Below are 13,220 nucleotides of genomic sequence, written 5' to 3' on the forward strand. Positions count from 1 at the left end.
TCCCAGGGTTGAAATGTCTAATAGCGGAGGGCTTGTATTTGAGGGAAGAGGGGATATGTATGTGAGTCAAGTTTTTTTTATACAGAGCTGTGGATGTCTTGGTTGGTGATGCAGACAAATGCAGTAGTGTTGTTCAAGAAGCTTTTAGGCATGTGAATGTACAGGAAATGGAAGGATATGGAAATCTGGTAGGCTGAAGAGATTAGTTTACTTGGCATTTGAGTACTAATTTAGGTTGACACATTGTGATTTGAAGGACCTGTTTCTGCACTATACTTTCTACATTCTTTGAGGGACTTTACTGAAAGCTTTGAACTTCAAATTCTTTTGTATACAGCATTAATCTTCAACTCTTACCAGTTTATAATTTCCTGAGGAACATCATAGGCTATTCTTCAGTCCTCTGGGACCTCGTGTCTGGCTATACAAGATGCAAAGATCTTTGTCAAGGCCAAAAGCACAATTTGTCCACCAACATAAATACAAGAAAATTTGCAGATGCTGGAAATTCAAACAACAACACACACAAAATGCTGGTGGAACACAGCAGGCCAGGCAGCATCTAAAGGGAGAAGCGCTGTCGACATTTCGGGCTGAGACCCTTCGTCAGGACTAACTGAAAGGAAAGATAGTAAGAGATTTGAAAGTGGTGGGGGTGAGGGAAATGTGAAATGATAGGAGAAGACCGGAGGGGGTGGGATGAAACTAAGAGCTGGAAAGGTGATTGGCGAAAGTGATACAGAGCTGGAGAAGGGAAAGGATCATGGGACAGGAGGCCTCAGGAGAAAGAAAGGAGGGTGGGGAGCACCAGAGGGAGATGGAGAACAGGCAAACAACTAAATATGTCAGGGATGGGGTAAGAAGGGGAGGAGGGGCATTAATGGAAGTTAGAGAAGTCAATGTTCATGCCATCAGGTTGGAGGCTACCCATCCGGTGTATAAGGTGTTGTTCCTCCAACCTGAGCGTGGCTTCAACTTGACAGTAGAGGAGGCCATGGATAGACATATCAGAATGGGAATGAGATGTGGAATTAAAATGTGTGGCCACTGGGAGATCCTGCTTCTTCTGGTGGACCGAGCGTAGGAGTTCAGCGAAACGGTTTCCCAGTCTGCGTTGGGTCTCACCAATATATAAAAGTCCACACCGGGAGCACCTGATGCAGTACACCACACCAGCCGACTCACAGGTGAAGTGTCGACTCACCTGGAAGGACTGTCTAGGGCCCTGAATGGTGGTGAGGGAGGAAGTGTAAGGACAAGTGTAGCACTTGTACCATTTACAAGGATAAGTGCCAGGAGGGAGATTGGTGGGAAGGGATGGGGGGGTGGGGATGAGTGGACAAGGGAGTCGCGTAGGGAGCGATCCCTGCGAAAAGCAGAAGGGGGTGGGATGTGCTTGGTAGTGGGATCCCATTGGAGGTGGCAGAACCTAAATATTCTGGCTACCAGAGTAATTCAAAGATTAGATATCATGTCCATCTTTGAGCTTAACATCAGCTCCAACAACATTGCCAAAACTTAACTCTAACCAAGATGAAGCAGTCCTCTCAATTGGTACCTCTTAATGTCCTACACAATTGTTTCTTTCTGCACCATTGCTGTGGTGCGTACCACCTTCAAAATTTACAGCAGTTACTTGTTTCAGCTATTCCCAACAGCATTTCCCAAGCTTACAACCTCCACCAACAAAGAGGACCAGGGCCACAGGGACCTGGGGACACTACCACCTGCAGATTCCCTCATGTTGCAGGTAATTTGATTTGGAAACATAATTCAGTTCCTTTACTGTCAGTAACTATACAAGAAGAGTTCTAGCGGTTCAAAAAGTGACTTGTCACTAAAATTCTCAAGGGGACAGGGATTGGCTATGCCGCCCCTGTAAGAGGCAACTACGGCCCCAAAATTAATGTTAATCAAAATAAATATTCTTTTCCATTCAGTTTGCATGGTTGGGTGGAGAAGCTGAGGTGAATGGGCCAGCACTGCTGTGAGGTGGACACTTTTTAATAATAATTAATGAACAGGATTTCACTAATAATAGGAATTTTAGAAACAGATCTAACCTGTGTCTTCAAGGGGGAGTGAATAAAACTAAAGATGCTAGAAAGAGCAGAAGTGATAGTGATCCTTGAAAATATACCACTTTATCACTTCATACAGCTGGTAAAACAGCTGTTCCCAACTCCTGTCTTCATCTGTGCCTCAGCAAGTATTCTCTCCATTGGGATATTTCATCTTTAATCCTGTGGGCAGCATCTTTACTAATGGATTTATCACACAATACATTATGAAATTAGTTTTTAAAATCTGTGTGTTCATCAATTGCACTACTCTCGTCAATCCTCCATTACTTCAAAGAACTCATTTAATTTTGTCAACTGTCATCTCTAACAATCTCATTCAATTTATTAACTCATTTTTTAAGATGTGATTGATTTTTGGTCAGATGTTCACTGAGCACTGTCTTTAAGACAACTAGCCTGTCATTGTTGGAGGCGTAAACTTGCAATTCTCCATTTTCTGTATCATTCCTAAAACTCAGACTGTTGGAAGATTATAATCAAATCCTCTGATATCAGTTACCTAAGCTGCATCCCATCCTAACAATGTTCATCTGTTTTATCCCATTCAAATTCTCTGTTGCCTCCTCCTCAATTGTTTAGAGAATTAGAGGTGATCTATCCACTTGGGCCTTAGTCCACACAATGATTTTTTTTGTTTTGTTTTTGCTCCAATTTGACCTGTCTTCAATTCACCAACCCTCTCTTATTGATATGTTCATAAAAAACATTTTAAGTTTTCTGTGAGTGCATTCTTGTACATTCCTTTTGCCTTGTTTTTCAATTCTTAGAACTTAAAGCATTTGGTTTGGTGCTGTAGTGTATAATAAATGTAACATTATGAACACAGATGTGAAGTGTACATTTTTATTTACTTGATCATTTCTTCTTCTGAACAGATGACTCCTGGTGAGATTAAGTTTGCTGTTCAGGTGGAGACTTTCCTAAACTGTGTGCCACAGCCAGAATATCGGCAGCTTCTTGTGGAGACGATCCTTGTGCTAACCACGCTGGTGGATATAGACATAGCGAACATTGGTAGAACAATTCATATTGAGGACATTGCACACATGGCAAATAACTTATTCATTCAGGAGCAGGTAAAATTGACTTTCTCATTCATAAAGAAGGATTTTTTTCCTTTCTAATTCCAATCCTTCTTCTGACCAAAAGGTTGGACGGGGAGAGGATAATCCACAAAATCCAGATTGTGTCCAGGTTTGCAATCACTTCAGGCGCTAATAATCTTTTCATTTTCTCCATCAATGTTATAAATTTTCTGGATATGTTCTCTGTGAATAATACATGAGTGGGAGCCCAAATCCATAATGATGAAGTTACTAGACTGATGTTCACATACTTAGACTCACCGGAGAATATGAGAATCAGTTAAATTCAAGTAATTTAATAAACTTTGAATAAAAAGCTTGACTAATAGTGGTAATGAAATTACTAGATTGTTGTAAAAATATGTTTGGTTCACAAGTGGCCTTCAAAAAAGCAGGAAAGGAAATATGCTGACATTACACGGCCTGTCGACTCATAACAGTATTCTCTGAAATGCCTGGACTATCAGGATGCAGCAATGTCCTATAATTGAGAATTGCCAATAAATCCTTTTCTTGTGACATCTTCACATTTCAAGAACAATTAAAACAAACTACGTTATTCCTCTAGATCAGGGGTTGCTCACCTGGGGTCCACAGACCCCTCGGTTAACGATAGTGATCCATGGCTTAAAGAAAGGTGTGGAACCCCTTCTCTAGATTCATATTAAGACTGAATGATTCGGTTTTAACAGAGCTATGGCACTAACTGGATTCTCACTTCTCTTATTAGGCAGCCTTGGGAGCCAATGATGAAATGCTAGAGAAGGATAAAACCACCGGGATTTGTAAATTGTTATATGACAGTGCTCCAAGTGGTCGTTTTGGCACCATGACTTATATCTTGAAGGCTGCAGCTATATATGTAGAAGATTTCTTACCAGCTGATGGGTGTCAAGTGCAATAAAATATTTATGAACTCAAATTAGATTGTGACACTGAACAAAGAAGCACAACGCGTAACATGAAAATCCAGAAACTTTATCCATGTTGAGTTACTCACAGTTGCAAAGCAAAAATGACTGTGAATTAAATACTTATCAATTAAATTTTCCAAGGAAGCATGACCTAGTATATTTCTGAATCCCTTTTGTTTAGTAGAGACTGAGAAAGATCTAAGATTTTATGTAAGTCTTTTATGTGAATTGCGAATGCAGAAAAATTGCATCATTAAAGAAAGCTATTAGGCCAGAAGTTCAATTCATTTCTGCCAGTGGATGGGTTTTTCAGTCCTGTATAAACTCATTAGTATTAAAAGTCCGATACTGGAAATTAAAACAATGTATTTTTGCTGTAAACTGGTATATAAACAGTAAAATTACCTCAGCATCACTTCCCATCATAATGTTTTCACTGTTGCATTATATACTGAATTTGCATTGAGAATACTAAGTTCTCATAAAACCTCAGGAACAAATAAGCAAAATAATGAAAAAATGTTTTTCCCTTGCACTGACAAGAATTGCCGATTTTGGTCCTGTAGTTTGTATTTCCTTTTTATTTATAATTTTTTAAGTAAGTTTACACTTTGACAGTAATGATCATTACAATAGATCTGCCTTATCTTAATCTGTAAGAAATGATTTTGGAAGTTAAATTAATTTAAAAAATAATTTAAACCAGAATCTTTTGTTTATTTTGGCAATACATTTGTTATCTTTGCTACTTAATGATTTGCATGTGGTTGAGCTATTTAACATGTTCCTTTATTATTTCCAAACAAGGACAAATCAAGCCTGTTAAACTTTAGAATGATATGCAACTGCATTCACAAGGGAGCTTGGAGCTTGATTACTTGGAATATTTGATGTGTAAAAAAAAAACAACTTGTGTGTAAGCATTGTAGCAAAAGGTAAAAAGTACCTTGGAAGCTCAGAGTGTGGGGTGAGCTGCTTTGGATAATATTTATGAAGATGTTATATTCAGATCTTTACAGTGGCCTTGAAAATGGCATCATATTCTAATAACAATTATACTTCACTTAATTTGACCCACTTAAATGCTTTTATCTATCTCAGGAAAATCTAAACCAGTTAATAAAATATTTATGAACCTAACAAATTAATTTTTTTGTTGTGCCAATAATTTTAACTGATACTTTTTTAACCTGAACTAGTATTCACACATGTGTAGTTGTCTTCCTGAATTGTTGTGTTGCCTCCCAAATCTGCATGATTGCATGTCTGAACAGCACAAAAAGGGAACCAATCAAAGTCTTTCTCTATTACTGCGATGCATAATCCATTTTTGGCCTAGCTGTAGTTTACGATGTGATTTAACAAATACACCTACATCTCTTACCTGTAACCAGTAGGATAAGGTAGCCTTCAATTGATTTTACCTAATGTTATGCCTCGAAAATAATTTATCAGTACATTTTCCGATCCTGCAATGTTGCTTCATGAAATCTTTGTGGATTACAGTAATCATTGTCCACACTTAGATCTCTCCAGATGGACCTCAAAGATATGAAATCCAGTTTCACTTTATGGTCATCACATCTTTATGGTCATTGCATTTGCTGAAGAAAGATACAAAACTAGAAAGGTATGGAAGTTAAATTATTATGGTCAGTTACAGAGACTAGGCCTGTGCTCACCTGAGATAGTAAAATTAACAGGAAATATAATTGTCTTTTGTGCTAATTAAACAAGCTGATTTTTGATTTTGTGGCAGCTTTATGTTTTGGCACGTCAGAGCAGGCATGAGGGATTCAGTCATTTAAGCTTATATTCTCTGGATTATATTAGAATGAGAGAGGGTTTTCATAGAAACCTATACAATTATAACAAATTTAGAGAGACTAAATATAAGGAAGTTGTTCCCAACCACTAAGGAACCCAGTACCAAAGGCCATAGTGTCAGGATAATGGAACAAGCCAATTAGAATTGAGTTAGAGAATTTTTTTTTCACCCAGACAGTGGAGAACTTATGAAATTCTCTAGCTTTGTTGGCAGTGGATACAGAGTCATTAAATATATTCGAGGTGGAGGTAAATGTCAAAGGAATATGTTCTCATGCAAAAAAAGTCATTTCTCTGAAACTTTTCCAAGACCTTTATTAAAGGTGGCATAGTGCATTTAGTCCTAACCTTTGTGTGTTCTCCTGTAACCACAAGGGTTTTCTTCCCACATCCCAAAAATGTGTAGATTGGCTACTTTTAAGTATTAGTGTATAAGTGGTTGGTATAATCTGGGATTATGAAGAGAGGACTGGGGCTATGGAGAGAGAGATTAGTCTAAATGAGTGTTTGACGGTTCAAGCAGTCTCAGTAAGCCAAAGAGTCCGTTTCTGGACCGTATGCTGTCCCATGAACACAATATAGTAACAGATTAGTACTCTTTTATTTAATACAATACCCTCAAATTCATCAATGGATTTACTGTATTGAACATGAACTTTTGGTGATCACTATAAAATCTTCCTCAATCTCCTTAAGAGCATGTGGTTCTTCTGCTGTGAATTATCTGGGTTAAAAAACAGTTCCCTTTGGTCCGTTCTGATGGTGCATTCAAATCTGCATTAGTTTTAATTATCTTTATTTGGAATGTGGACATCACTGGCAGTTTCAGCAATTAATGTTGTCCTTAATTGTTCTTTAATGCCTTAACCTTTTCACATATCTTTGTATTTTCAAACGTATTGACCACAGTGCCATCACCACAATCCAATTTATAAACAAAACTGGACAGCAGGTTGAGGACTGATCTGTGGAGAAGGGCATTGTCAATGTGCCTCCAGGCTAATGAACAGCCTCTAGTTACACTTTTTTAGCTGCAAGATTAGAGTCACTGAATATACAAACATACACAATTCCTCAAGTTAACTAAAGGACACTTGCCCAGAAATTGAATGTCATGGTGTTGTTTTATTTCCCCCAATATGCAGTTGATTATCAATAACCACAATGGATTCAGCAGATGCTGGAAATCTAGTTCAACACCCATAAAATGCTGGAGGAACTCAGCATATCAGACAGCATCTATGGAGTAGAATAAACAATCAACGTTTCAGGCCAAGACACACGAGAGGAAGGGGAGAGAATTCAGAATAAGGAGGGGGGGTGAGGGGAAGGAGTACAAGCTGGCAGGTGATAGGTGAAACCAGGTGATGGGGAAGGTGGATGGGTAGTGGATGTCAGAAGGAGTGAGAAGCTGAGAAGTGATATGTGGAAGAAGAAAAGGGTTGGGAAAACTTGCCTTTTGTGATGGACGGAGCAAAGGCCCTTGATGAAGCTGACTGCAAGTCACAGATGCCGAGGAGGTCACACTGGAGTAGCAGATATAGTAGATGAACCTGACAAACCTATGGGTGAGATATCACCTCACCAGGAAGGACTGTTTGGGGCTCTGAATAGTGGTGAGGGAGGAGGTGTAGAACTTGTCTGCTTGCAGGGGTGAGTGTCAGGTGATAGGTCAGTGGGGAGGGATAAGTGGACAAGAGAGTCATGAAGCGAGTGGTCCCTATGGAAAGAGTGGGTGGGGGAGGGAAAGATATATTTAGTGAAGATGGCAGAAGTTATGGAGAATGATGTGCTGGATGCAGAGGCTCGTCGGGTGGTAGGTAAGTTAATGTCCAGGAAATGGGTTGGGGGATATGGATGAGGGCAGCATCTATGGTAGAGGAAGAGAAACCCATTCTTTAAAGGAGGACATCTCGGACGTTCTGGAATGGAAAACCTTATTCTGAGAAACTGAGAAAAGGGAATAGCATTTTTACAACTGATAGAGTGGGTGAGAGTCAGTAGGTTTATAAAAGATATCAGTAAACAATCTATCACCAGGGAGAGAAAAGGGACAGAGTGTCTGAGATGGTGTAAATCATGTGTGAACATTTGTGGGTCATATCACACCATTAATGAAACTTGTATGGGCACTTCTTGTCATGAGACACCCTTGTGATTTCTTCATGAAGAAGCATTTAAAGAAGCCCAAAAACTGCTTGGGGATATCCATGAGAGTGGGTTCTTAAAACTGCAGCACTTAAAACTGGACTGTGTGCTCAGTCCACTGCTGTTCACTCTGCTGACCCATGACTGTGCTGCAACACACAGCTCGAACCATATCATCAAATTCACCAATGACACAACAGTGTTGGGTCTCATCAGCAAGAACAATGAGTCAGCTTACAGAAAGGAGGTGCAGTATGGACTGATGCAGAGCCAACAACCTGTCTCATAATGTGAACAAAACAAAAGAGATGGTTGTTGACTTCAGGAGGGCATGGAGCGACCACTCCCCGCTGAACATCGACGGCTCCATGGTAGAGATCATTAAGAGCACCAAATTTCTTGGTGTTCACCTGACGGAGAATCTCACCTGGTCCCTCAAGACCAGCTCCATAGCAAAGAAAGCCCAGCAGCGTCTCTACTTTTTGCGAAGGCTGAGGAAAGTCCATCTCCCACCCCCCAACCTCATCACATTCTACAGAGGTTGTATTGAGAGCATCCTGAGCAGCTGCATCACTGCCTGGTTCAGAAATTGCACCAGCTCAGATCACAAGACCCCGCAGTGGATAGTGAGGTCAGCTGAGAAGAATATCAGGGTCTCTCTTCCTGCCATCACGGACATTTACACTACACGCTGCATCCGCAAAGGAAACTGCATTATGAAGGACCCCATGCACCCGTCATACAATCTCTTCTCCCTCCTGCCGTCTGGGAAGAGGTTCCGAAGCATTCGGGCTCTAAAGAACCAGACTATATAAGAGATTCTTCTCCCAAGCTATCAGACTCCTCAATATCCGAAGCCTGGACTGACACCTTGCCCTACTGTCCTGATTGTTTTTTATTGTAATGCCTGCACTGTTTTGTGCACTTTATGCAGTCCAGTGTAGGTCTGTAGTCTAGTGTAGCTTTCTCTGTTTTTTTTATTATTATGTAGTTCAGTCTAGTTTTTTGTACTGTGTCATATAACACCATGGTCCTGAAAAAGTTGTCTCATTTTTACTATGCACTGTACCAGTAGTTATGGTCAAAATAACAATAAAAGTTGACTTGACTTGACTTGACTAATCTGGGAAGTATGCAGGTGGATGAAACATGCAGCTGTATCCTTTGGCCAGCCCAGCCCTGACCTACACTGTACCAATTCCCCCAACATCTGATCTCCAACATGGATCAAACCAACTTTACAACTCAATTTCAGCACTCCTTCCTCCCTGCATTCTTCATTCCTAATTCATTGTCTTCCACTATTCCCCAATGATGTTACTGCAATTTTCATCATCTTCCCAATGCTGATGTTGTCCTTTCCATCACTAACACAACCCATCCACAACCTTGGCATTAATGGACGACTCCTGACCATTCTCATGTAACCCCACCAATAACATCAGCCAGCTTGATCCCAGCTCATGCTGGGCTCCACTCCCAAGTCTGACCTTGAGTACAGATTCACAAACGAGAAAATCTGTGGATGTTGGAAATCCAAGCAACACACACAAAATGCTGGAGGAACTCAGCAGGCCAGACAGCATCTAGGAAAAGAAGATAGTCGACATTTTGGGCCGAAACCCTTCGACAGGACTGAGGAATAGATTTAGAAAGTGGGGGGATGGGAGTAGTACCTGTTTACTTCTTTGGCAAGGGCTCTCCAATCCGCACCAACGACCCCTTCTCCCATCTTTAACCCACCTCCTCTTCCTGGACACCCGGCCCTGTGTCCTGTCGGCTCTCCACTCACTCCACACTGACGAGATGTTCCTTACTGGGGTCCTGTTCAAGAGGTAAGTAAGAGGAGGTGTCCGAGGCTTGGTGCTGGGCCTCAGCAAGGTAGAGATCAGTACACCAGACTACTACAGTACCTCCCTTACCTGGGGGTTTGATGGTGAGGTTAAGATTGGTGCAGAGGGAGTACAGAGTGGTACCTTTCAAATTTAAAAAAAGCTGTCATACCTTAGTTTGGCAAATGAAGCATTTCCCTTGTAAAACAAGACAGAACAAAAAAGAATTGCAACAAATTTCCTTTATCCTCTGTCCTAGTGACTTATTCAGAACAGTTAAATAATTCCTATTCAGAAGCTACTGTATGTTGAGTAATTACAAAGGTCTACTTAATTAACGAAAGCTACCATAGAAGTTATTCAGATTTTGTCTATGTGTAGTATTAATAAATTCATTCCTCAGGACTGACTAGCTATACTGTAAAACTAACATTTTTGCTAAAATAGAACAGTGCCTGAATTTGTGCAGTTTGAAATGTGAAGCATCAAAATGTTTTGTAATGTGGTTGAATAATGGTTAATAATAAGGTAACTTATGTGTATAAATAACATTCATTATCACCTCTTTTGGCATTTTAATAAATATTCCATGTAAAAACACATAAAGTTCAATTAGGATTCAGAAAATTTCCGGTTAACATTTCAGATTTTTCAGGAAGTATACATTAAGAAGGGAGTTCAGGATTTTTGATGTAGTAGTAGTGGGGGAGTGACGATATATTTCTAAATTATGATTATAATTGTAACTTCTAGGTGGTGCAGTGCCATGTTCCTGCTAATGTTTTTCTTCTGGGCAGAGGAAAGTATGTTTAAAATGCATCTTGTACATGTTACAGACCAAAGTTTGCTGGTAGAGAAGAGGATGTGAATAAAACAGTGGACATGTTCCCAATAAAATGAAATGCTTTATACCAAATGGTATTGCAGTTATAAGATTGCACACATCCAAGCAAATGGAGAGTATTCCTCCAGCCTGGGAAATAGTGGTATGAAAGAGTACCCAGAAGGAATCACAAAAAAATACACACCAATGACTTTCTTTATATGCAACATTGGCATCATTGGCAAAACCTGTGTTCATTGGTCATCCACAACTGCCCCAAGAAGTTAGTGCTGTGGTCGCACAATTCTATTGGTTAGGGAGTTCCAGGATTATTAAGGAAAGGTAACATATTTCCAGGTCAGGACTTGGAAAGGAACAGCAGATGATGATGCCTTCATGCACTGTTGCCCTTGACATCTTGGTGGTAAAGGTCACAGATCTGAGAGGTTCTCTCAGACTAGCCGAGTTAAGTAACTGCTCTAAGTTTTGTGCACAGCACACGCTACATCTGGTGGTGGAGGGAATGAATATTAAGGGACATGCAGGCTACTTTGTTGTGAATGGTGTTACACTCCTTGAGTGCTTCTGGACCTGAAGTGATGTGGAACAGTGAAGAATACTCCATCCTGCTCTTGTGGCTTATAATGTGTAAAGGAATTAGGATGACAGTAGGTAAGTCATTATTGCAAGATGCAAATTACTTCAGAATATTAATATTCTGACCTACTGTAACCTAAGTATTTGTTTGACTGCTGCAGTTGAGTTTCAAACCAATTGTGATCATCAAGATGTAGATAGTACAGGACTTCCAATGATAACTAAATATTGAAAGTAAGCAATTAGACTTTCTTATTGAGATGACTGTAACTGGGCACAAATGTTATTTGCCACTTATTCACCCAAACCTGAACGTTGTCTAATTGTGCTGCACATAGATGTGGACTGTTTCATTGCCTGAGGGATTGGGTATTGTGGGATCTTAAGTGAACATTCACACTTTGGAATTTATACTGGAAGATCACTGAGGCAGTTGAATTTGGTTTGGCCTGGCACTGCCCTATGAAAACCCTGCAGGGATGTCCTGAGGCTAGAATGATGTTTGGAGAATAATCACGTGTCCTACAAAAAAATCACAAGAAATACACAACCATTGACTTTATTCATTAACAATGATGGCATTATTGGCAAAACTAGAGTTTTGATTTCACCTTTATGTGGAGGGATAAGGATAAAGTAAGTTGGAGGTTTCCAAAATAATTATTTTAAGAATCCATAATCCCTAAATAACCTAGTTTAAAATGTTCTGAATTCCTTGAAAAAAATAAAGCCAGAAACATAGTAATTAGAAGAAGGATTAGGCCATTCACTCAGCACCATCATTCAACATGACGTTTGCTGATCATCCACTGAAATATCCTGTTATCACTTTCTCACTATTTCTCTTAATCTCTTTGACATCAAGAAATATACTGCAATTTACCTTTTTCTTCAATCTATTTAATGACTCGGTGTCCATTGCCTAAGATACTAGAGAATATTGTAGGTTCACCACCGTTTGGCTGAAGAAATTTCTCCTGATCTCATTTCTCAAAGGCTTGTTCCATAATCCTGATGCTGAGACCCTTGGTACTGGTCTACCATCCCAGTACATAAGGGTGATATACATATTTAATTTTAGCTATCCAGAGAGTTCATCTTTGATGCCACGCCCCTATTCTTCATTCTTCATTATCCAGATCATTCCCTTGCTTCATATTTGTGTATCTATCTAAAGCCTCTTCAATTCCACCAAACTACAAGCTTCCACGATCACCCCGTTAATCCATTCCAGGCACCAACACTCTCTACTTAAAAAAAAAAGTTACCCCTCATGTTGCCTTTAAACTCTACCCCTCCTTCAATTTCAAAGCATGTTGTATGGTGTTCGATGTCTGCCATAGGGAAAAGGTTATGAATATATGCCCTAGAATGCTCTTCATAACTTTAGTATTCTCTGTCAGATCTACCCTCGGCTTTTGATGCCCTGGGGGGGGGGGAGGGAAGAACTCAATTTTGTTCAACCTCTCCTTATGGCTCATCCCCTCTAATCCAGGCAGCATCCTGATAAAACTCTTCTGTACCTTTTCCATATCCTTCTTCTAATAGAGCAACCAGAGCTGTACACAATACCCCAAGTGCTCTCTGGCAAAAGTTTTTATTTAGCTGCAGCATGACTTTCTTACTCTTATATTCAAACCCCTACCAATGAAAACAAGTATGCTATATACCTTTTTTACTAGCTATCTGCTGAGGTAGCCATTTTCAGTGAATATGCATCCAAAGATAATTACGTACTTCGATGTTATTAAGGAGTTACCATTAAATGTGTACTTTCTCATTTCATTCGACCTCCCAAGGGGCAACGCTTCACACATGCCTGGATTAAACTCCATCGTGCCCCTACTCTGCCCATATCTGTAATTGATCTGTATCCTGCTTTATTCCTGCACACTGTCCACAATTCCGTC

At 39.9% G+C, this 13,220-nt stretch overlaps 1 protein-coding gene across 3 annotated transcripts in view; it reads left to right on the top strand.

Annotated features, from left to right (window-relative positions):
* Nucleotides 1–5,763, top strand: part of phka1a (phosphorylase kinase, alpha 1a (muscle)) — a 127,580-nt gene extending 121,817 nt beyond the window's left edge. Inside the window, exons 32-33 of one of the 3 annotated variants that reach the window (XM_059977275.1) lie at nucleotides 2,960–3,160; nucleotides 3,900–5,763. In XM_059977275.1, the coding sequence (XP_059833258.1) occupies nucleotides 2,960–3,160; nucleotides 3,900–4,073 (375 nt within the window). In that variant the 3' untranslated portion in view covers nucleotides 4,074–5,763. The remainder of the gene's footprint in view (nucleotides 1–2,959; nucleotides 3,161–3,899) is intronic. The other 2 variants (XM_059977277.1, XM_059977276.1) reach the window with 2 other exon arrangements.
* Nucleotides 5,764–13,220: the final 7,457 nt, after the last annotated feature.

Source organism: Hypanus sabinus, chromosome 8 (genome assembly GCF_030144855.1).
Source record: "Hypanus sabinus isolate sHypSab1 chromosome 8, sHypSab1.hap1, whole genome shotgun sequence".
Lineage (NCBI taxonomy): Eukaryota > Metazoa > Chordata > Chondrichthyes > Myliobatiformes > Dasyatidae > Hypanus > Hypanus sabinus.